This window comes from Marmota monax, unplaced genomic scaffold, assembly GCF_021218885.2.
Source record: "Marmota monax isolate L192 unplaced genomic scaffold, Marmota_monax_Labrador192_F-V1.1 WCK01_AAM20220418_F8-fsc00001, whole genome shotgun sequence".
Classification (NCBI taxonomy): domain Eukaryota; kingdom Metazoa; phylum Chordata; class Mammalia; order Rodentia; family Sciuridae; genus Marmota; species Marmota monax.
Genome location: NW_026693777.1, coordinates 49,866,794 through 49,892,437, shown reverse-complemented (window position 1 = coordinate 49,892,437; position 25,644 = coordinate 49,866,794). Strand labels below are relative to the sequence as shown.

General features: G+C 38.4%; 1 protein-coding gene across 1 annotated transcript in view; it reads left to right on the top strand.

Moving 5' to 3' along the window:
* Fbn1 (fibrillin 1) overlaps nt 1-25,644 on the top strand; it is a 225,215-nt gene that overhangs the window by 170,604 nt on the left and 28,967 nt on the right. The window contains exons 39-50 of the mRNA XM_046461216.2: nt 645-713; nt 809-934; nt 2,083-2,205; nt 3,063-3,221; nt 7,526-7,597; nt 11,253-11,378; nt 15,133-15,255; nt 18,443-18,568; nt 20,219-20,335; nt 21,165-21,293; nt 22,069-22,188; nt 24,615-24,740. Coding sequence (XP_046317172.1) covers nt 645-713; nt 809-934; nt 2,083-2,205; nt 3,063-3,221; nt 7,526-7,597; nt 11,253-11,378; nt 15,133-15,255; nt 18,443-18,568; nt 20,219-20,335; nt 21,165-21,293; nt 22,069-22,188; nt 24,615-24,740 — 1,416 coding nt within the window. The remainder of the gene's footprint in view (nt 1-644; nt 714-808; nt 935-2,082; nt 2,206-3,062; nt 3,222-7,525; nt 7,598-11,252; nt 11,379-15,132; nt 15,256-18,442; nt 18,569-20,218; nt 20,336-21,164; nt 21,294-22,068; nt 22,189-24,614; nt 24,741-25,644) is intronic.

Genomic DNA, 25,644 nt, shown 5'->3' with positions numbered 1-25,644 from the left:
GTCACTCTTATTCGTGTGTTCTTATGTGTATCACAGTGCCAGTGCATGGCACTGGAATAAATGTTTCTGAGTGGAAAACCTGGAGGAATGGAGGAATGGTGGAATAAAAGACACTATAGAAAGTTGCTTTTGGAAACCAGGAGAATTAATATTGCCATCTGTAGAAATAGAGGGGTAAGAAAGCTCTCTAGGTATTGAGGAGGGCAGTGGGATGGGAACCCAAAGAGGCACTTTTACCTAAGCTCTGTTTGGAAAAAGTTTTGGAGACAGGCTGAGGAACACTACTAATGGGAGCTGTGATTCGAGGGAAGAAAAGCTGAGTAGAACATACAAATGGAGATGAGTTTAATGGAAAATAAAAAGGGAAATAGAACATTTTAAAAGAAATAGTGATGGAGATAAGGAAAAAAATGGTTCAGAAGAACATAAGGACTCTAGTCATTAGAGGGTCCGAAGACTGAGGACACTGGCAACTACCCTTAGAAAATGACCAGTGTGCACTAAGATGTCAACTTAACTTCAGCTGGGTGGAGTGAGGGCTAAAGCTTCCTGAGAGTGAATATTTCAGTTCATTTCTCTTAAGAATATTATTTCTAGAAATTTTAGATTTGAAATAACTCTCTTCAAATTTTTTGTTTCAATAGCTGAGTACAAAATTCTGTGCCCTGGAGGAGAAGGCTTTCGCCCAAACCCTATCACTGTAATACTGGAAGGTAATTCTTTTTCCTTCATCCTAAAATGTGCACATTTTGAATTTCCTTGGATATATTTACAATGCTGAAGAAATTCTTTTGTTTTCTTTTGATAGACATTGATGAGTGCCAGGAGCTGCCAGGGCTGTGCCAAGGGGGAAAGTGTATCAACACTTTCGGCAGTTTCCAGTGCCGCTGTCCAACGGGCTACTACCTGAACGAGGACACCCGAGTGTGTGATGGTAAGTGGCCCCATAGGAAGACATGATCTTTCAAATAGTGAGAACTCGCCTGAAAAACCAGAGTACAGTAAACCAGGAACTGAGGACTTAGCAACATAGCGCAGTGCTCTAAACATGAACATAGCCAGGTAAATATGCCACACATGTGGTCACTTGCACTAATGTTACTGAAATGATGTCATTTCCAGTAAGTCCTAAATCTCCTTCTTTTCCTGAGAAAAGTGGAGTTTTATTATGCTGGGCCATAGTCCCACTTATGCCTACAAAACAGTTTTCCATGGTCCTCAGCAAAGCTACTCTAATGAGAGTAGCACAGGCCCCATTTCAGTAACCTGTGTGTTCAGGGCTCCTCTTCTTAACCATCTGTACTAATGCACTTAGATGAGATTCTTTCGGAAAGCTTTGGCTTCATGATACTGCTGACAGCTCTGCGGCCCTTCTTCACCTCTATTACTGGGAAGATGGAGAATATCCACCATTTTACGGTTTTAGAGCACTTGAGCCATGGACCAGGGCAAGAGCGGTGGGTTTTATGTAGATACGAGAATCACATGAGTAGTTAGGGAAGAGAAGTCCTTGTGTTCTGTATAAGAAAAGTTCCCCTGGCTCTCCCAAAGTCTTATTAAGTGACACAGGACCATGACAACCTCATTAAATTTAAGTTGAGCATCCAGTACATAAGACATAGCTCTCAGACTCACTGAGTTAACAAACATCAAATCATCCCCTTTATTTGAAAATGGGAAAGGGGACAAAGTACCTGCTTCCATGTTCCCTTACCAGTGGAGATTCCTGAAGCTGGCTGTTAATGGCTTAAGGATATCATTGTCTTTCTGAAGGATATTGAGAATTAGACTTTCTGTATGGTTCCATCTCTGCATGCCTTTGAGGATGTTATGGACTCATTTGTTAGGAATTCTTATCAGAAGGCAGGAGTTCCTTTCTAAAACCTTCTTTCCTGAAATTGCATGCATTTGCATAGATGAAGGACCCTGATGAACTAAACACATGCTTTTCACATCTGGATTATAAAGTGCCCTGTGGATTTTCTCCTTTGTTGTGTCAACATTTGTATTGACATTAAGGACCAGGCCACTCCAGAGAGTGATGTTTTCATATTCACATACCACTTTCTCTTTGGATTATAGATGTGAATGAATGTGACACGCCTGGAATCTGTGGCCCAGGGACATGTTACAACACCGTTGGCAACTACACCTGTATTTGTCCTCCAGATTACATGCAAGTGAATGGGGGAAATAATTGCATGGGTAAGTCTAAGTTTTTCTTGGTTAGGCATGTTTGGTTCTTGTGTAGAAAGCCCAGCAAATGGTCCTGAGTGCTAGACTGAGTGCTGCCATCCTCACTGTCTCACTGAGAGCCTCCTCCCCTGTAGACCGTGAGCTTAAGTATTTTTCAGCACCTTGTGTGGGTGGTTGGGAGTTTTCTTTTAAGTGTAATGTTGGAAAATCCCAAACAAAAGTTGAATAGTGCTTCTTTTGTTTTACTTTTGGGTGTATCTTTATACAATTATATTTACAGCACAGACCTACAGTATTAAAACATCGTGAGTCGGAAATGAGAAACTTACTGCCAAATAGCAGTGGAGAATTGTTACTAGGAGACAGGGTGGAGAGTCATGTAAAGTTTATTAATGCTACAGCCACATAATGACTTAGTTCTGTGGCATAAAATACCAGGGAATACATTCCTCAAAGTCCTTTTCTTGTAACAGTATTGATAGCTAAAATGTTGTGTCTGAGTAGGCTTTTCCTGCCCTTATTAAAGTCAGCTTACAATACAACTCAAAAGAGCTTTCTCTTTGAGTATCCCTTTAACATGTGTTATGCTTCCCCAAGGGCATATCCAATCCTTTTTTTTTTTGGCAGGGGTGGGGGGTGGTGGTACTGGGGATTGAACTCAGGGGCACTTGACCACTGAGCCACATCCCCAGCCCTATTTTGTATTTTATTTAGAGACAGGGTCTTGTTGAGGTGCTTAGTGCCTCACTTTTGCTAAGGCTGGCTTTGAACTCGTAATCCTCCTGCCTCAGCCTTCCCAGCTGCTGGGATTACAGACGTGGACCACTGTTCCCGACTTCCTATCCTTTTTTCCTTTTCTCTTCTAGATATGAGAAGAAGTTTGTGCTACAGAAACTATTATGCTGACAACCAGACCTGTGATGGAGAGCTCTTGTTCAATATGACCAAGAAGATGTGCTGCTGCTCTTACAACATTGGCCGAGCCTGGAATAAGCCCTGTGAACAGTGTCCCATCCCAAGCACAGGTGAACTTTAGCTTCACTACTACTAACAATAGAGGTTGATCGATCACCCATGAATTGTTAGGAGAAATCAGTCTCAGCAAAGAAAGAAAAGTGTGCATGCTCATTTGCATAAGGAAAAAATTGATTCACAAAGGCAACTGTTTAGTTCAGAGTTGACCATTGTCTATCCAGCTGAAAACTGGAATCACAGAATATACTTACTAATGTGTACCCTAATTCATAACCAGAACTGTGGACTCAGCATATCACAAAAATATAAACATTGTTATCATTGTTTCAGAATTCATATAATAATTAAAAGACTGGAAACAGGCAAACCAAAGTGATAAATAAACAAACGATAACTCTTCTTGTTTTTAATGTAATATTCAAAACTAGTCTTATTCCCAAAAGAATTAAGGCCAGTCTATAAAGATGCAATTGTAAAATAAGAAATAACTGTAAGGCAAATAACAAAGAAGAGTAAGAAAATTACACAAGGAACAAGGCCAATACACAAAATCCAAACCGGGAATTCCTACACAGTTGCCAGAGATGAGCAGTGACTTGGGTTCCAAACTTCCTAGCAGCTCATTTGAAAAAGGAAACCTGATCAAGTAATCCTCAGTAACTATAGAGCAAATTAAACACTGAAAAAAAGTACATCTCTTTTTTATATTGAGAGAAGAAAAATTTCTTCTTACATTTTTAGTAAATGAAAGAATTATACTATGTCATTCATTTTTTTAAGTACATTTATTTATTTATTTATTTATTTCTATGTGGTGCTGAAGATCAAACCCAGCGCCTCGCATGTGCTAGGCAAGCGCTCTACCACTGAGCCACAACTCCAGCCCATGTCATTCATTTTTTAAAAGACCCAAATGATATTCTTTAAATAAATATATAAAGTAAAAAATTTGGTGCAGTATTCTTATATCATGTGATACATGTTATGCATCAAAGATATTATGATGGGATCATTTGCCAATATTATGATTTGCATTAAATTTAATCCATGCAAGATATTGATTAAGGTATTCTGTAGTACCTATCCCATCCCACACAGTGATATGTAAAATTTTAAATTTATTTTTGGATTCTGTCTGATCATTTATGCAACAGAACATTCTTTTTTACTAAATTATACCATTATATCCATTGTTTGCTCCAGAAATAATGTAATAACCACCACTTAGAATTGTGATTTACCTCACCCCTCAAAAAGTGTCTAGAGCACCCATAGCACAAAAGTTAATAACTAGAATCAACAAATGGGACTTACTCAAACTAAAAAGTTTTTTCTCAGAAAAAGATACAATAAGAGAGGTAAATAGAGAGCCTACATCCTGGGAACAAATCTTTACTCCTCACACTTCAGATAGAGCCCTAATATCCAGAGTATACAAAGAACTCAAAAAATTAGACAATAAGAGAACAAACAACCCAATCAACAAATGGGCCAAGGACCTGAACAGACACTTCTCAGAGGAGGACATACAATCAATCAACAAGTACATGAAAAAATGCTCACCATCTCTAGCAGTCAGAGAAATGCAAATCAAAACCACCCTAAGATACCATCTCACTCCAGTTAGATTGGCAGCCATTATGAAGTCAAACAACAACAAGTGCTGGCGAGGATGTGGGGAAAAGGGTACACTTGTATATTGCTGGTGGGACTGCAAATTGGTGCAGCCAATTTGGAAAGCAGTATGGAGATTTCTTGGAAAGCTGGGAATGGAGCCTCCATTTGACCCAGCTATTCCCCTTCTCAGTCTATTCCCTAAAGACCTAAAAAGAGCATGCTACAGGGACACTGCTACATCGATGTTCATAGCAGCACAATTCACAATAGCTAGACTGTGGAACCAACCTAGATGCCCTTCAATGGATGAATGGATAAAAAAAATGTGGCATTTATACACAATGGAGTATTACTCTGCATTAAAAAATGACAAAATCATAGAATTTACAGGGAAATGGATGGCATTAGAGCAGATTATGCTAAGTGAAGCTAGCCAATCCCTAAAAAACAAATGCCAAATGTCTTCTTTGATATAAGGAGAGTAACTAAGAACAGAGCAGGGAGGAAGAGCATGAGAAGAAGATTAACATTAAACAGGGATGAGAGGTGGGAGGGAAAGGGAGAGAGAAGGGAAATTGCATGGAAATGGAAGGAGACCCTCAGGGTTATACAAAAGTACATACAAGAGGAAGTGAGGGGAAAGGGAAAAATAATATAAGGGGGACAAACGAATGTCAGTAGAGGGGGCAGAGAGAGAAGAGGGGAGGGGAGGGGAGGGGAGGGGAGGGGGGATAGTAGAGGATAGGAAAGGCAGCAGAATACAACAGACATTAGTATGGCAATATGTAAATCAATGGATGTGTAACTGATGTGATTCTGCAATCTGTATATGGGGTAAAAATGGGAGCTCATAACCCACCTGAATCAAATTGTGAAATATGATATATAAAGAACTATGTAATGTTTTGAACAACCAACAATAAAAAATTAAAAAAAAAAAAAGTGTCTAGAGCAGGGTTGACAAACTAAAGCTTATGGGCCAAATTCAATCTACCACCTGTGTTTGAATGGCCCACAAACTAAGAACAATTTTTACACTTTAAATGGGTGGGAAAATCACAAGAATAATATTTCATGCCATATGCAAGTTACATGTACTTCAAATCTTGGTATCCATGAATAAAATTTTATTAAAACACAACCACACTAATTTATTGACCCATTTTCTACAGCTGCTTTCATGGCAGAGTTAAAAAGTTTTGACAGAGACCTTGCGGCTTGCAAAGCCTAAAATATTTACTCTAGTCCTTTAAGAAAAAGTTTGCTGACCCTGACTGAATAATGGTCTTCAGGATCATATAATCTTAATGAAAAATCTGGAGGGTATACAAATTTGGCATGTGTGTTTATATATAAAAGTATGTGTATGTATTTGTTTTAAGTTATCTTGAAAATTGCATTTGTTTTTTGAGAACTGTTCCAATATAAAATATACAGAAAATACATTTTTAAAGAGATCAGATTCTACAAAAATAGAATTTCAACTGTTTTCTATTTTGTCCTAATAGGTCATTTCAATTCTCCTGGAGGCCACTTTGGAAACCCTTGATATAGACAATATTTACTTTCAGAAATGACTGTCTTTGAGTTTTAAGAACCTATATATGCATCATTTAAAATTCAAGATTTCTTCTTCATGATAAATATTGGCCAAATCTAGTTTTGGCCTTTCACTAACTCTGAAATTTGCACATATTTTAGGAGTTCTTGTAATTTCTCTGGATGACAAATGTCAGCTGTTGTGGCAGTTGCTCTAAGTGGATACTCATAGTCTAAGAAAATAAAGCACTAGGAGAATAACATGCTATATGTTAGGATTTTAAAAAATGTTTTAGAAAAAAAAATGTTTTAGAGATAGGGTCTCAGTATACTGCCCAAGCTGGCCTTGAACTCCTGGCATCAAACAATCCTTTGCCTCAGCCTCCCAAGTAGCTGGGATTTACATGTGCCACCATGCCTGGCTCAGGCTATTTTCTAATTCAGATAATTCCAGAAAGCTTTTACTCATTTTCTCCAGGCATGACCAGAAAGGCAATGGCCATCTTGGATTTAGACTGATACCATACCTTACCAGTCGTGCTTACCTGGAGTTACAAAATCTCAGAGTTAGAGCAGATCACCAATAACATTTAGCTCATCTTTTATTACCAACTTTGATGAATTCACAGAAGAGAGAGAACAGGAGTACATGAGTGCCATTCCGAGTAAAATCCAGGTCCAAAAACCAAATTAATGATGAGGTTGGTTTATAGACATGAATTGGCCATTAATAGATTTGATGTTAAGAACTTGCCACAATCTGCCTCCAGTCTACTGAGAAAATGGCTTCTGTAAGCATTCCTTGGACCCTATATAGATCCCTCATTACAGAGTGGAGAGAGGCACTCTTGTCAGTCTCTGGTTTCAGACCTGAACAGTATTCAAATAGAAAGCCAATTCAGAGGCAGCTCAGAGGAGCCTGTGGCATGCGACGTGGAGACTTCTACTTCTCCCTCGTTATCAGTCTACATACCATTCTTCCTTCAGCGTTTGTCTTATAGAGAGAGGGTTACATCTGTAGGAATTTCCAGGTTTACTTCTCATTGTCAATTCTTCAAAAGAGAGACCATTTCAGTATTGTAATATTGTTTAAAAGGTTTCCACACCAAACCTTTTGGGAAAAAGAAAAAGTAATTTCTTTCAGCCAATTCTTGCTCTTTTACTGATCCCCACCCCTCCTGTTGTTCATTTATTGCAGATGAATTTGCTACGCTCTGTGGAAGCCAGAGGCCAGGCTTTGTCATCGACATTTACACCGGCTTACCCGTTGGTGAGTTAGGAGACGACGTGCACGTGAGCGTTGTCAGGACTTTCCCTCCTTGTCCTTGTGTTAGAAAAGGGAGTGCGTACAGTCATTTTCTGTTTATTTTCTTTGTCTTCTTCTTCTTCTTAGAAGAAAAAAAATATGTGAAACCATGCCTTTAGCTTTATTGAAACATGGATTCTCAGTTTGGAATAAGCTGTGCAAACACCCTGTGTTGCTCCACCTAATTGGCAGAAGCATTTGCTGCTCATGATTAAGGGGACTGGAAAGCTTTTCACAAAATTACAATCAAGCTTAGTTAAACCAAGCCTAGGCATCAACAAAGAGAGAGATTCTGGGAGTATGGCCAGTTGACATTTGATTTGACTGTAATTCACATTCCTTCCTTCTAAGATGAGTTTACATGAATTTTTCACACCAATACCTTACCTGTGGGTTGTTCATGTAAAGTCCTTCTTGTGGATCAAATTTATCTTACATGGATTCTCCTTGGATCGCCTGCTTGGAGAATTTCAGAATTAAACTAAAAATCTTCTCCATCTAAGACCTTGTCTGATAACTGGAGCAGAGACCACCACTGTGATAGAGGTGCTTATGTAAGATTCACAAGTATTACACAGCGTTCAGCTGTGTAGGCAGTGCCCTTGTGGTTTAAACCAAATAACATAAAAGTGATGGAAAGCTGTTGTGATCTCAGAGTTTTTCCCTGGTGTGATTTATATGTATCCTTAGATGCCCCTAAGTCTGAGCTATTGTGTGTGGTAGCAAAGATCACCACTTGCTTTGTTCTACCTTGTTCCTAATAAGTAAACTGAAAACTACATCAGCCTTTCCAATGACCTTGTTTAAGAAAACAAGGATCTGGTCCAGAAATCAGCCTGGCTTCCTTAGTGCCAAATCCATATAGCTCCACAGTCTAGTCAACATCCAAAGAAACTTCATGGTTTGGAAAGAAAAACTGCTAAATGACATTGGCATGAAACACCTGGCCCTAGCTATTTTGTTTTTCCCCTTCCCGAAACAGATCTTTTAATCTCCTTAGAATCTGTGATCAGCAGATAAGTGGTCTTTGGTAGTACTGGTTCTCCATGGGCAGATTAGGCATGTGCTCTATAAGACTTGCCCTCCAGGATGGGCAGGAAGCAGCTTGAAACTGCATTAGCATTGTCCACTAGTAGAGCTGGAAAGACCTCAAACGCCATCCAGTTCAAATATCTTGCTTTACAGTTGAGGGCACAGAGGCCCAGAGAGGGAAATGGACACATCCAAGGCCACCTAGCTAATTAATAACAGAGCTGGGACCTGAACCCAGCCCTGACTCATGGCTTGCTTTGCCTCGAGCTCTTGAAAACTGGAAACATGGTATTTAGCAATATGCTTACTGTTACCAAATTCCATCAATGACAAAATATTTAGATGGCTGAAAAACTTTGATTTATTTAAGCTTTATATTTTCTTTCTGAAAGGTTTTAAGATTGTTGGCATATAGAGTCCATTCATATGGGACTAAAATCATAGTATGTTTATTAATCTTGTCTTAAAATATAAACTTCTCTAAGTTGAAGTTCAAATAAAATCCAGACAGGAAAAGAAAGCAAGATTGTTAATATATCTTTTTGCTGTTTTACACCTAGAAATGGCTAGAGATTTGACTCAGCCTGTTATTGTTAGTCTTGATAATATATATCACTTACATTTAAACAAATGAATATGAATATGATATTTCATGTTTTAATCTGCACCAACAGAATGGATTCTACTTGGCTTTTTTGCTTGTTTTCTTGCTGATAATATAAAGTTGTGATTTGATTTCTCATAGATGTTTAACAACATGAGAAAAATGTGAAAAGACTGAAAACATGAGTGCCTGTATTCAAAATAGCAGTGTTTTGAGATTGTACCCCTTGAGATTCAAAACTTTTTCCCCCATTGAGTAGATCAATTTGCTTTCAAACAGAATCAAGCCCTTTGAAAAAGGGTCTTAAATCTACCTGTGGCCTGTGAAATTTCTCCTTTGAAACAGGTTGGTTTTAAATGTGATTTTTCTGAATCTGCAGCAGCTCCTCCAGGTACCCTAGAATCTATGAGCATCTTCCTACAATTTATGCAAAGTACCTTGCAGAGGCTCCTGGCTATAAGTAAACCAAGAGGCTCAACAATAGTAATAGAAGCCTAGTGAAAGGGTGACTTGTATCCTAGACTGTAGCTTTACGTAAACTACAGTGGAAGTGTTCTGTCACACTGTCAAGGGATTGCTGGAGCAGTCCTCCAGGGGAACAAGCACTTTGAAAACCATCCTGTGAAGAATATAGGATGGTGATGTGGAGAAGCATAAGGGAGCAGGATATCCTGTTAGCAGGTTCCATCAAATCCTGACTCTTTCTCTCATTGACTACGTGCTCTTTGGCAGGTTACCTCCTCTGGCTTGGCCTCAGTTGCCTCATCTGCACAGTGAAGACAGGCATAGGACCTAGACACCATTTCACAGGGTGGCTGTGCTGATTCAGTGAATAGATACAGGTCAACTCCTTGAGAAGCACACTAGCCATGCAGCCAGAGACTGTGAATACTATTATTATTACTATTTTTACTGTTATTTCAGAGGACATTTATATGGCCTGGAGTAGGAAACAGGTAGGAAACAGATGAGGCAAGCCAGGCTGGTGAGGAGGCTCTGAGACTTGCTCGCAGGTATCCCTTTATAGCTTCAGATATTGATGAATGCCAGGATCCTGGCTCTGCTTTCATTCCTACCTTGGTCCTGTTTTAATGTTTACCAACCCATTTCCAGACACGGGTTCTTTTTTCTTTTTTTTTGATACCAGGGATTGAACTCAGGGGCACTCAGTCACTGAGTCACATCCCCAACCCTATTTTGTATTTTATTTAGAGACAGGGTCCCCTTGAGTTGCTTGGTGCCTCACTTTTGTTGAGGCTGGCTTGAACTCGAGATTCTCCTGCCTCAGCTTCCCAAGCCTCCCTAGCGGCTTACAGGCATGCGCCACCACACCCAGCCAGACACTGGTTCTTGATGTAACAAATTAGAATTAGCCACTTACCATTTGTCAGAGTGCTAAGGACAAGTAGAGCTGTCCCAGCCCCCAGCTTCAGGAAGCACACAGTCTGCAGTGACATCCTTCCTTGGTGCTAACCCTGTCTTCACATTCAACTCCAGCCCAGCTTACAGCCCCACATCTCATTTACTCCTTTCTATAGCCACATGAAGGAGGATGGGGGATTAGAAGTAGAACTTGAAAGATGGCATTTCTCCATAACCTTGGACTTCTCTTCTGTTCCTCAAGTCACCTTTCCATTTTTGCCAAACACCGCTGCATACTTGGAGGCAAGAGGCCATTTCCTCTTAACAGTCACTTTTAACCTACTCATCTGGTATATCCACAGTGCCCAGTGGATATGAAGATGGCCCTTACCTGTGCAAAGTTGGTGTTCTGAAACAAAGCCAAAAAGATACTAAATCCACATAGACACATGAGTGTTTGGAAAGTAGCTTAGTTATTTCAATTTGCTCTTCATTGATTTTTTCCTCCTCCCATCACACACAAACACATACACACATGCACGCATGCCCTTTCAGTCCTCTCTTTCCCTGTGCAGGGATCACATGTTGCACCATCACTCACAAGCAACTCTCTGTTTCTAGATATTGATGAATGCCGGGAAATCCCAGGAGTCTGTGAAAATGGAGTGTGTATCAACATGGTTGGCAGCTTCAGATGTGAATGTCCAGTGGGGTTCTTCTATAATGACAAGTTGTTGGTTTGTGAAGGTAAGTGGCATTGTAACTATGTCATATCCAGCAGTGAGCCAGCTGACGAGCTTCTTAAACACACGCTCACCAAACTTCATAACTTGAAATTTCAGAAGTGCTTCAAACTCTAGGTATAGTGAAGGGCATGGTGTGGAACAACATGAAGTTTCATGCAAAAACCTCTCTAACTCCCAGTGGAAAAGCCAGGATGTGCATTCCGCAGCCCCCTCCCCCAAGACACAATGTATTAGATTTCCTGACTGATATGAAAAATCTTTTGAGTTCCTGGGTGTGTCACATAGATTTCTTTCGTTTCACATTGCTTGAAAGTAAACATCAGTGGACAGTCATCTTTACTTGAATCTTAAAGTCAGTGTTCTCTTCCAACAAATGGAGACTTTGCTACTCCCAAGTGAAAACAAGGTTAGTGCAAATATTCCAAATGCATGAGAGAATTCCAAATGGCAAGGACAGCAAATTTGATTTTATATGAAAAATGTTGGCATGCATGCAAAAGGTACTTTTTTTCATTTTCAAATTACCTCCTATTGCTGTGTATATACACACACACACGCACACACACACACACACTCACTCTCTCTCCTAAGTTATGAGTCTGAACATTCCTTATAGCACTTCATATTTCTTCCTACATCTGGGGAAGATAGTATTCTTCTGTATTTTTATAACAGGGAGACATTACTGGATATTGAATATGTGATGTGCCTGAGAATAACTGGAATAATTTTCTATTTAATACTTGAACTTTGGTCCTCTGGTAGAGTATTATGCATTATAGAAAAGGTTATCATCTTCTTAGGGCACATATTATAGCATGTGTCAACATTTTAATATTTAAAAAAAAACATTTGATTTTCTAAACTAAAGACAATTTATATACCACAGGGAAAGTTTTAGTTTGTTAGTAACCACATACCTGTTAAGTTTTCTTAACAAGTGTTTAAGAGAACATTGCACATGTCACTTCCCTGTCTGCTGTGTTGGTTGTGAGAATGGGGGTGACAGCCATTCAGAACACCTCTAAAGAGATTGCCAGTGCAGACCTTGGTCCCAGTCCCCACCTTCTAGAGGTCATCAAAGACCAGGCTCCTGGAGAGGAAACATGGACACTGGAGAGGAGAAAGGAGGCCATGGCAATGATCTTATAGTGCTGGAGGTGGCCGTCTTCCTTTTGGTCATGTTCTTTCCCCCTGGTACTTACCCCACCAGGATGTTTGTCAACTTCTCATGGCATTTCCTCTTCCCTTCCACTCAGAGGTCTCTTGGGTGATTACCTTGGTACCTCTTCACTACTTATATATGCTAAAGCAGCAGCCATGGCCAGAGTCAACCTAGACCTTGCAACATACATGAGTTGCAAATACCATTTGTCAGAGTGCTAAGGACAAGTGGAGTTGTCACCTTGCTGTCAGGGTAGCATTTAGTGGCCAGTAAGATGACTGAGGGCTCCAATTTTTGGTTTCATACACTCTTCTTCTTCAATGTGAAAAACTAATCAGGCTCAGCTGCTTCCCAACACACTCTTAGCTCTCGGAAACACACTCTTAGAAAATCGGAAAATGAAGGTTGATTTAATACATGCCTCAGTAGCACTGAAACTGGAATGGATTCTGGAAGTGGTTTAGGGAGCTTCCATATGTCTGCTCTCCCCACATATGTGTTTGATCAGACTTTAGGCTGATGCATCACAGAAGTGCTTGTCCATGACACTGTTTGGCTTCTCCAATGGCTTCTCCAATGGCTTCTCCTCTGTGTTTCTTTATGGTCTTGGTTAAGATCAGGACAGCCATAGTGAGTGAGGTGGTGCTGGGTCCATCATAACAAGGCAGCATACTTTTGCTCTATCTCTTGCATGGAGAGGCGTGATCCACCCCACCTCTCACAGGAACTCTCATTTACTGAAGCTCATACTAATGGTCCTGCAGTTCTCCCACCACAGAAACACACACCTGAGAGGCATCTGCTGATGCATTTGCCACCTCCTGGTGGGACTTCTTTGGCTGAGTCCACTTCTGTGTGAAAACCCAAAACTGGTGCTAAGGACTTCTCACCAATGTTCCAGATATTCCCTTTACTGGACATAAACAACTAGATCATTCTGTTGAAGCAGGAGAGAGGGGAGCATGTATTTTGCCCCATGAGTTGTGCAAGAACTTTTGTGATGTCATGAAATTGAACTATATCAGGTATCTGGGGGTTTTGTTGTTTAAACAAGTGTTTAAGAGAAATTCGCACATGTCACTTCCCTGCCTATTGTGTTTGTTGTGGGAATGGGGGTGAAAGCCATTCAGAACACTTCTAAAGAGATAGCCAATGCAGACATTGGTCCCAGTTTAAAAAAATAAAATAAAATAAAAGCAGGCAAACAACTCCTGAGCAAAGTAAAAGCTCTAGAACACATGATATTCATTTTATTCTTTGCTTTGATATTGAGAGTTGGATTGTTTTCAGTAGTTTTATGTGCAATCTCCCATGTTTGCTTTCTTGATTGGACTGTCTTGTGGCAGTAATTTAAGCAGCAGTCTCTGTAACCCTGCAGCTGGAAGACAGGGAGCACCCCAGTCACCTGGGCGCTTACTAGAAATAGAGACTCTGGGACCATTCCCCAGATGTGTTAAGTTAGAATCTGCTTTTTAACAAGATCCCAAGTAATTCATATGGACATTAAAGTTTGAAATAATCTGCAGATCTTACACTCTTCCAGACCAAAGCAGCCCTGTTGAATCATAAAATCTTGGGGATCATTAGACTATACCTATATCAAGTCCTGGCCTTAAAAAGCTGAGTTTCAGACTTAGCTTTTTGTTTGTTTTTGCTGGGGATTGAGCCCAGGGCCTGTGCATACTAGGCAGGCATGCCATTATTGACCTGTATCCCTAACCCCAAATGACTTTTTTGTTTTAAAGATATGAGCATCATCAGAGTCCATGTGTAATTATTATCAAGAAATTGCCTATATGAATGATAATACTGAAGTAGAAGAGCTCTGGAGTTTTTAGATAATGGGTTTTCAGTCTTCTCTTTTTTTAAAAGTAAACTTTATTTTCTAGGGTAGTTTTAGGTTCACAATAAAATTGAGAAGAAAGTACAGATATTTGCCATATACCCACAGCCCTATACATGCATAGTCTCTTCCATTATCTACAACCTTCTTGCATTTGTTATAATCAATAAACCTATACCGACGTGTCCTTATCACCCATAGTCCACAGTTCACTGTTGCTATTGTAGATTCTGTGAGTTTGAATACATTTGTAATGCCACATATCTATCAGTACAGTATGATAGCATAGTTTTGCTGCCCTGATACTTCCCATGCTCTGCCTGTTCATCCCTCTTTCTTTCCTAACTATTGGAAACTACTTTGACCTATTTACTGTCTCCACAGTGTCCTCTTTTCTAGAATGTCTTGTACTTGAAATAATATACTATATAACCTGTTCAGATTTTCTTCTTTCACTTATAATAACATGCATTTAAGTTTCTTCCATAAATTTTCATGGCTTGATAGCTCATTGCTTTTTTAGAAATTTAGAATATTCATTAATATTCCATCTAGATGTACCACAGTTTACTTATCATACATTCACCTCAGAAAGCCATTTTGGTTGCTTCCAAGTTCTAGCAATTATGAATAAATGTGCTATGAAACATCCATATTGACTTTTCAGTAGATCAGATGTAAGTAAGACTGCATTGCCTGGACGCCAGATTCTGTGCTCTTTGGAATTACATTCTCTTCTGCTTGCAGATATTGACGAGTGTCAGAACGGCCCCGTGTGCCAGCGCAGTGCCGAGTGCATCAACACTGCAGGCAGCTACCGCTGCGACTGTAAGCCTGGCTATCGCCTCACGCCCACAGGACAGTGCAACGGTAAGTGGTGCCCACCAGCCACTCTTATCCCCCTGCAGGTCATCTTCACAAGCCTCTGATAACTAGATTTCTTTTGAGATCTAAGGCTGAAGAATATATGAGATATGATTGAAATAGATAAACTCTAGCAAAATGAGAAAAATGGAAAATTGTCAAAATGTCTAAACACCTAGCTTTTTGCCACTTTATTGATGATATTTGTAAAACAAGAAGGAGATTGTTTACATAAATACATTTCAGGTTTGCCTATCTACTGTCCCACATGCAAACACCTACCCTCACATATATTCAGTATTCAGGATCAAATTACTTTTTTTACTTCCATACCTTCTCCCTGAGCAGCAGGGGAGGCTTCTCCACCTCATACCCCAATCTCGATTCTCAAGCTGGACCAGATCAACCTGAAGAGAAGCATTACTTGTCTTCCCAAATGTCTTACAGACAAAAGATCACCCACTGAAGGCAGCAAACATCAATAATCTTTTATTAGCTGTAATACACCTATAGTAAATGAGAAACTGTGTTCCCTAGAGGTTAGAGTTGTTCATGGTTCACTTTGGTCAAGGATGTGATAGAAATAAGGATGGTTGCCTTGTCAACTTATATTGATAGTGTATTTGTTCCGTGTTCGATGGTATTTTGTAGCCAGTGGCATGAAGCTTAAAACACCGGTGTTTCAAACCAGAAGCAAAATAATACCTCAGAATAATTTTCCTGTAAGTTTTAAAGTAATTATAAATCATTGTATATTTAGTAAAGAGGTCAGGAAAAATGTGTTATTCTGCTTACGGATCATTTCCAAGTGAGTTTCCTGGATATTTTATGCATTTGTGAATGAAACAACTCAAGGGAACATGGTCAGATTTTCCTTGGATTTCCTTGCCTGCCAGTGATTAAGTGGTAGGAAGTGCAGTGCTCTCTGAAGGGTATTTTGCATTGTTTTATGAGACCTTGGTGGGAAGCGGGTGTAAGAGCAGAACAAAAAATCACTTTGAGAATCAAGACTTGTTTTGTTGAGTTTAAAGGAACATGTGCAAGTATTTAGCATTTTGTCAACAGAGCTGTTGTTATCCATATTAAAAATACAGGACAGGAAAAGTGGGGACGTCTCTGATATGAACCACAATACCCTCAGTGAAACTTGGCATTGATACCATTTCCCTGCATTTTACTCTTAATTTATATTTCTTTGGAACTGGGTGAAATAATTCCAGTCAAAATAAAGAACTGCTGATAATATAGAATGTGCCATTTCACACCTTTTCACACTTGGGCATGAAATGGGACAGAGCTATTTATACATCAAGGTAAGACATCCTGCCATAGCCTGCTGGGGCTTAAGCCCTTTCACATTTTCTTGAAGAATATTAAAATACATAAAATGCATCTGGTTCTATCAGGATAAGTGTAGTGAGTGACTGTTTTTGTAGCCCAAAGCTCAATTTCCTTCATTCATTGAAATCCTCTGAAGAAAGGAAATGTATTTGAGTTGTGTAACTATTTGGCCCCTAGGGTTGAAGACTTTATTCTGGAAACGTCTTCATTTACATCCTACTTCAAAAATCTTTTTTAAATATCTTGAAATGCTAACCTCTACCTGGCAGTTTTCAGGCATATTGTAAAGTACTCCTCTCTGCCTATGCTTAAAAGGGAAAGAACTAAAACCTTCTATCATATGATTTTTATTTGAATTAGTAAATAGATTGATTCTAATCCCAAATCATGACTGACTTTAGCAACTGCATTGCTGCTGAGAGAATAACTAGATATCTCTGCTCAGGATGTTAGTCTGACCTCAGAGGTGGATAGCAAATGCAGCCGCCTTCTGAAATGTCTATCTCAAGACAGGAAACAGTTTCTTCCCAGCCATTTCCTAGTGGTCTCCTCTCTCTCCACTGACTATTTGGGTTTTTTCCCCTGGTAGTATGGCCAAACCTCTTATTCCAACTTCAAAAATTGTCTCCTTGGAGTTCAAATCTTGGTGCTTGTAGAAACCTAGTTTTCTGGTCTCAAGACAAAGCAAGAATTTAGCAAGGGAGTTCTCTACAATGGTAACTTTTATTTCACTTCAGGAACCTCAGAATACTGCATATTTTCTTATTTATTTTTTAACTAGAATGAAGTAGGGCAATAAAGGAGAAAAAAGCACTGAGAGTCCCTTTTTATGAAGATCCTCAGTGCTCTCTATTTCCTTGAGGGACCCAGACACAAGGCAGTTCTGGTCCCCTGCACACTTCCTGATCCAGTTCTCCCTGAAAGTGATAAAGGCCTTCCTCAAGCTCGGCTCCCTTCACTGGAATTGGGATTGAAAATTGATTTCCTCTGCCCATCGTAGGAAGCAGTTTTCTCATTTTAAATTCATTTTCTAAAATAAGAGTAATCACAATTTGTTAACAAGCATTTCTGCACAGGCTAGCCATAAGTCCTGAGCTGCTCAATCCCAATTCCCTTCTCATAATGACATCTTTAACCTCATTCAGGACTTTTAAACAGTATGGCGATCCATAGGCTCTGCTAAGAGTTACAAAAATGGCAGCCTGCACACACCAAACAGAGGAGATATCTGTTCTGGGACAAGCAGCGTTGCTCTATGTAGCAAAAAGAGTTCATTCCCAATTGCTGTGTGCTCAGTAGAGAGGGCAGGCAAACAGTCTGAATTTTCAACCAAAAGCAGGACACTGTATGGTCAATGGCACCTGTGCAGAGATGTTTTCCTTTGTGATAATAGGAAAATCATGAAGGTCTAAAGCCCTTCAAATTACATTTACTCTAAACCTAGAGTCTTGAAAGCTTTTTTAAAAAATAGAGATGATCAATAGCATGTAATCATGTCTCTTGTGAACCTATGCATTAAATTCCACCCCTCAGATAATCAGATTTCAGGAAAGCAAGAAATTCAGTTGATCACAAATCTAATTTAGAGCTTAAAGACCAGCAGAAGCAAAGCAAGAGAGCTCTCCTATGAATAAATATGAATAAAAAGAAAGACACATTAGGATTGTCAAGGGCTAAAAGGAGTTGTTGGAGAGATGAAGACTTGATCAGATAGAATTAAAAGATAAAGGAATTAGATAAAGCAATGGTGACATGGGACAATATGAGTGACCATCAAGAAAAACTAAATTTCAGCATCCAGATTTGTCTAATTTTGTCTTCTAAATCTCACTTAAAATGCTTTGTTTTGCAGATCGCAATGAATGTCAAGAAATCCCCAATATATGCAGCCATGGACAGTGTATTGACACTGTGGGAAGCTTCTACTGCCTTTGCCATACTGGTTTCAAAACAAATGCTGATCAAACCATGTGTTTGGGTAAGTATGTGATTATCATTTCATTTTTTTCACATCTTATTATAAATTTATTTGCATCTGAATAGGTATGAAATTGAACATTGGTCTTTCTATAGTTATTCTGCTATTTATAAAATAAAAACACAGGCAGGTACATAGTAGTGATATATTGTTTAATCTTTAGCAATCTGAGTATAATATGCCTCTTTCTTGATATTCATTAGGCTGTCACAGTTTTAGAAAAACTTTTTGTGTGTGGTGGTGGTGGTGATTATACCCAGAACCTCATGCATGCTAGGCAAAAATTCTATCATTGAGCCACACCCCAGTCCTAAAAAAAACTTTTGACCAAAGGATAAAGTTACATATCCCATGAAGGCAAAAAAAAATTTTTTGAAGAATCATTTTTCTAGAGGAAAAAGAAGGTTTTAAATCTCTTCCTTGGTTTCAGTAATGTCAGGATACTGACCTAGAATAAACTTCCAATATGTAATCACTCATTTTCTCACCTTCTTCCTTTTTTTTCTACTTTAAAGTCCTTTTCTACCATTACGCCTTTTGGGGGCTTTAAAAAACATGAATTAATTTCACATCTGGAAGAAGAAGAATCAGTAGAGCAATGTTTAAACCGATCGCCCTTGACGATAACTAGTTCATCCATCAGACAGCATTCTCATCAAGTTTCATCTTCTCCAGAGTCAAGTTAAAGGAACATAATCAGCCCTGCTGATCTAACCCTTGCATAGCTCTGAGATGCTCCCCACTTTTTTTCTCCTTGATCCACCTGAATTTTCTGGAATCTCCTAACAAAGAATGTGTCCTAATAAAGAACTCCACCAGCTTGGCTAAAGAACAATCCAGGCAGAGGCTCTTGACTGCTGGCACAGTGGCTGGCTCATCTGGAGGCAGTCTTCAACAGACACTGGTTAGAGTCACTTTGGAGACAGTAATCACTTCCTGATTCAGATCACAGATAATCTATCTTCATGCCCACAATCTGATCCTAACTCTAATCATCACCTTTTGCTCTCTTTAAGTGTTGCTTCCCCATCCCCTCTCTTCCTTCATTCTTGCCTCTCCTCGTTGTGCCTCACTCTTTCAAGCCAGTGGTAGCAACTTTCTTTCACTTAATTTTTTTTTTATTTCCTTAACATGATATGACATTCACCAACTCAATTTTTAAGAAAGATGCTAGCTGCCGTGGTGAGGTACAAAAACATTTAAGGTGCCAGTTATTTTGTTGCTGATTGCAGAGTAATGCCAGGTGAGTCACTGCTTTTTGGTAAATTGGAGTGAAAATCCCAAAAGTTGAAGTTTGCCAAAGGTGGCAACGAATCAAGACCCAGATGCACACAGAATTTTTTCCATTTTTAAGTGAAAATATTTGAGAAAAGTGGCAAGGGAGGAGAATTCTAGAAGTAAATAGAATAAAATAATTCTCGTCTAGTTCTCATGTCCTCAGCTTGCCTCCTTTCATGTGCCAACCAAGGAAACCGTTTACTCCCAAAATTTAGAACCTGGCCTCTTTGGTTTCTCATAGGAGCTTCCTCTACTGTGTGTGGAGCTGCTGCCAATATGGAGAAGCTCTCAACCTGCATAGGAGTGCTCTTTAACTTCAGTGACCCCATGACCACGTTTCTCATTAATAATTATGGCCTTTCTTCCTTCTAGACATAAATGAATGTGAAAGAGATGCCTGTGGGAACGGAACATGCCGCAACACAATTGGTTCCTTCAACTGCCGCTGCAATCATGGCTTCATCCTTTCTCACAACAATGACTGTATAGGTGCGTGTGCAAAATAGCGCATTACGAAGGGACATCAGTTTTTATCTGTGTTCTTTGTAATTAGGATCATCATCAGTGTGCCAGATGGTTTTTGAAAAAATATATACGTTTTGTGCATACAGTTGGTTACAGGACTTGTCAAATATAATGTGCTCATTGAAAGTCAGCTACAGTAACTACATCCATTACTTTTACTAAAATGCTCATTCAGCTATCATTTTTGTATCTACTTTGCTGTTTATTAATTCAGTTTCAAAATAAATGGAATTAAGTTTTAAAATATGCAAAAGCAATTCTTTATGTAGAAGCTACACAATTCAGGAGTAATGTAGACCTTCTCATTTAGATGTTTCACTGCAGCCTCTTTTAAAAAAAGTAAATGATCAAGTGTATAAAATTCCCTTATGCTAGGGAACAGTAATGAACCAAATATTGTATTGAGCTAGAAGCTCATTTTATAGACCTCTAATTGTAAGAATATTAAAGAATATTTTAAGCTGACTTGAATAATCAGTTTTACATAATTCAGGATATTCATTTTAGCTTTTAAAAATAAAATATAAATGAATATCAATGTGAAATTGATATAAATTTCTAAAGTAAAATATCAACCTCTAATATAATAATGTCACCTTGTTGCTATATCTGGATAGATGCATAAAGCCAGGTCTGTTGATGCAAACCAGACCTTCATTGTAATTTCTTATGTTTGGCTGAGTCCACAAAGGCCATGGAAATTCAAAATAGATACTGCTGGAATTTTGACATTTTCTTTGGAAAATATCAAAAAAACAAAGTGTTTTATTGTTGTTGTTTTGTTTGTTGGCAGATGTTGATGAATGTGCAACTGGAAATGGGAACCTTTGCCGCAATGGCCAGTGCATCAACACAGTAGGGTCCTTCCAGTGTCAGTGCAATGAAGGTTATGAGGTGGCTCCAGATGGGAGGACCTGTGTGGGTAAGTACAAGCTCAGGAAGACCCTGGAAAAGATGTTCTGGAGACCAATCACAGAATCAGGGGTCTCCATTCTAACCCTTCCTTCTAGAAGCCTGGAGGAAAAATCAGAGAAGAATCTTACTTATCAGGCCTGTGAAGACTTTTCTTCTTATTCTTAAACATTAAATTATCATACTTAAAATAAAAACAACTGTTTAAATCAATAATTAAGCGGTTGCAGTTCTATTTATTATCTGTTTATTTCAAATACTTTTGTAGTATGCTCATATTATTTTATTTTATTTTATGTATTTATTTTGGAATCAGGGCTAGAACCCAATGACACTTAACCACCTAGCCACCTCCCCAGCCTTTTTATTTTTCATTTCCAGAGCTAAGTTGCTTAGCGGGTAGCTAAACTAATGAGGCTGCCTTTGAATTTGTGACCCTCCTGCTTCAGCCTCCCAAGTCACTGGGATTACTGGCGTGAACCACTGTGCCTGGGTCATATAATCTTTTGTGTGCCCTTAAATTCATTGTACTCACTGACTTTTCATATACTACATTTTCCAAGATACATTTAATTTGTGGTAGATAGAATAAAATATGGTTATTATATACCTTGGAAAGCTGATATTTTTTAATTGAATTATTTATTTTTCTCTTTGGTAGAATTGTGGACTTTAATTAGCTTTATGTTTGTGTTTTATTTGATTCCAGTTTCTTTGAATTTGAATTGCTTGGTAGAAATCATGCCCGTAAGAAACCTTTCCTTCTTTTTCCCTTTACTTTGCAGATATTAATGAATGTCTTCTAGAACCAGGAAAATGTGCACCAGGAACCTGTCAAAACTTGGATGGGTCCTACAGATGCATTTGCCCCCCTGGATACAGTCTGCAGAATGACAAGTGTGAAGGTAGGAGAGTTATCCATGCTTGGAAATGAGCTGCATTTGGGTATCGTACTAGAATCACCACAGTAGCCTTTCTGTAATGGTGTTTTCATTTTTAAATACTTTATTTTTAAAAATCCAAAGTCAAAAGGTAGATATAGTTTCATCCTTCTGGAGAGACAGAAGTAGCTTATCCTTGTACTAATCTCTGATGTAGTTGGTCATATGGCTGGTCATATGACCTTGATTCTTTTTCGTTGTGCTCTTCTACAGCTTATGAACATGCTGTGTTCCTCTGGCAGTATACTTGAACCATATGTTTTTAAGTGGCAATAGGTGAAAACTAATAATAACTCCTGAACCCACTTAAAATCTTTAAGTGACCACATTTGAAATTGAATGAAAGTGGTTATAGAATTTCTCATTTTTTTAACCTATAGAGCAGTGGAAATGTGTTACTACAAATAAATTCTTAGTAAATTTTGTAGTTTTGCATTCCTTTACTCTTAACACATGTCATGGCATTAAGTTAATAGTAATAATTGTCAGAACTTCATAAATACACAGGGTTAAATGGATTTTCAAGAAGTCAGCTAACTCACCAGTCTTTAAACTCATCCACAATGAGTACCCATTTTCTTTTTTTTTCTTTCTTTTTTATATTTTTTTCTTCTAATCATATGGAGCTCAAAATAGTTATCAGTTTTAAATATTTACAAACCATAACCATAACATAATAGTTTGCTTTATATGTAAACATTTTATGAGTGACTAAATAAATTCCAGAGTGAAATCAGAAAATTTACATTTTCTCTACTCTTAATATTTGTCGATGAGGAATTTTATTTTATATCCAATTAATATCACTGTCAAGTGGTGATATATTAAAAATGGAAATATTTTGTCCAAATTAAGTCTAAATGAAATTTATTAAGTATTATATTACTTTTATTAAAGACTGATTTTATTTACTCTTTAATTAATGAATAATGTCCCTATCTGAACAGAATAAAAATATATAGAAAGGAAAGTGACCTCTTAAATGGTCAACAGATCTGCCCACTCTACAATATTTGTTCTCATTATTAAAAAGCTGGCACCTACAAGCTAATTTCTACTATAAGAAAAAGAATTAACCAATGACAAAAACAACAACCAAAAATAAATATTTGAGCATTTTTACAGAAAAGGTTGGATGTGGGAATGGAGGGTGTGTGGGATTAGAATAATTCAATTGAGAGCAGTTGAGTTCATTAATAATCCACAAGGAATATGATACAATTTTAAAAACAATCTGATAATATGTAGTGATGGAAAAACTGACTTTGCATTGTATAAGATGATTACTTTGAATTGCATAGATATTTCTAGAATATCTAATTGTGTTATTTACCATATGAAATCAAGATAATAAGTTAATTTCTTAACTTTTCCTGAGCTGGATGTTTTACAAATAAAGTCATGTAATGCAAATACATTTTAACATGAGCAGAACTATTGGCACAAGCACATTAAAATTAGAGTCCCTTGATATAAGAGATATTTTATTTATTTATTTATTTATTTATTTATGGCACTGGAGATTGAAAGAAGGGGCTCTCAACCACCAAGCCACATCCCTAGCCCTTTTTAGTCTCACTAATTTAGCTGAGGGCCTTCCTCACTTGCTGAGGCTGGCCTTGAACTTGGTGATACTCCTGCCTCAGCCTCCTGAGCTGCTGGGATTACAGTTGTGAGCCACTGCACCAAGCAAGATATTTAATATTTTGATAGAAAAAACTTTCACCAAAAGAGAATGGCTCGGGATTCAATTTAAATATTTCTTCACTGCAAATTCCTGCAAAAAGTTGGGGAGGGAGATGTGATGAGTGATTTTTTTTCAGAGAGACTGGCCACACTTTTTCTAAAAGCAAAGTGATCATGCAATTTATAGACCAAATTGAGACAATTTTGGAAGTGAAAAAGGGCACTATCAATGATGAAGTGAGGTTAACAAGTATAAGCTGAGAGTCTCCCAAAGTAGGACATGTGGTAACCCAGCACGTGTGAGGTCCCAGGTTCAATCCTAAGCAAAAGGAAGTAAAAAAGGGGGAAAGAAGAATTTCTGTGTACTGTATAGTGGTGAAGTGGAGTTTCTTGCCGCTTTCTTAGCCCAGGGCAGTATTGTTCCAGTTTTTCAATTAGATAAGCAACCAGTGAGAGATTTGTCATTGCACCTCTTAGAAGACCTTCGCAGGTAACCATTTTTTACATCAAGAACGATCAAAACTAGTTTTTAAAACATCACCACAACTTAGAAGTTCAGCTCACAGTGTTATGACACAGGGAAAAGCTTTCATTATTGGAAATTTTGAAGTTCCATTGCACTTTGTTCTTGTACGTTTTGCATTTGGTACCTGATGGTGTCTCCATTTTACTTTGACTTTGTTTGACACGTGTAATTCTTTTAGATATTGATGAGTGTGTGGAGGAGCCAGAAATCTGTGCCTTGGGCACATGCAGTAACACTGAAGGCAGCTTCAAATGTCTGTGTCCAGAAGGGTTCTCCTTGTCCTCTACTGGAAGACGATGCCAAGGTAAATGCATTTGAAGGCTTCAGAGGTTTGTTATCCTGTGTTTATTTGTTGTGGTCTTCCATTTTTAACATGGCAAAGCTCTGATTCTTTGTGAATGGGAAGATGGAGAGTTTTCGTTCACCAAGGTCTAATGATAACCATATATTAGAAGGTTAATTTTTAAGGTTTTTAAGATTAAAAACTCATCCATCAAGTATGATTGCTTAAACTGTCTCAGTACTTAAACCCCTTCTCCCCCTAAGAACACAAATGATGATAAACCTATCAGTGTAGTATCACCAGGAGCCACTGAAATACTAAAGCCTAGGTGACACTCAGCCACACTTGCCCTGCATAACTGTGGATGCAAACCTAGACCTTCAGACAGAAAAATATGCAGATTCACCCATGTGCCCTCAGGATCAGGTGTCCATCCCCTACATCACAAATTCTCTAAAAGAGCAGAAAAATATATATGAAGGGCCCAGGATTCTTGCTGAGTCACAGTCCATTTTCAAGAATACTATGTGTCAACTATTTCAGTAAAGATTTTCAAGGTTCACCAGGTTGACTTTCAAATTAAAAAACAAATCAAAAAGAGCCTGAACTTAAACATGACATAATATATACTTAAGTCTCAGAAAACACCTTAGCTGTTTCTAAACAATGGGATTTTTAGATGGCTATCCACATATACAAATTAAGTCTCATGAATTCCAGGGGACCCAGAAATACACATTTTTGTTGTTGTCTTGTTGGTTTTTGTTGTTGTTGTTGTTTTTCCCTACCAATGGTTTTTGGTGTGGAGTTAGAGTTTTCTGTTGTTGTTTAGTGTATGTGGCCGTGGGTATTTTTGTTCTTACTTCCATATTACCACATAAGAGTTGCTGGGTATCGTTTAAGATTCCAAAAATTGAGTTTGGGG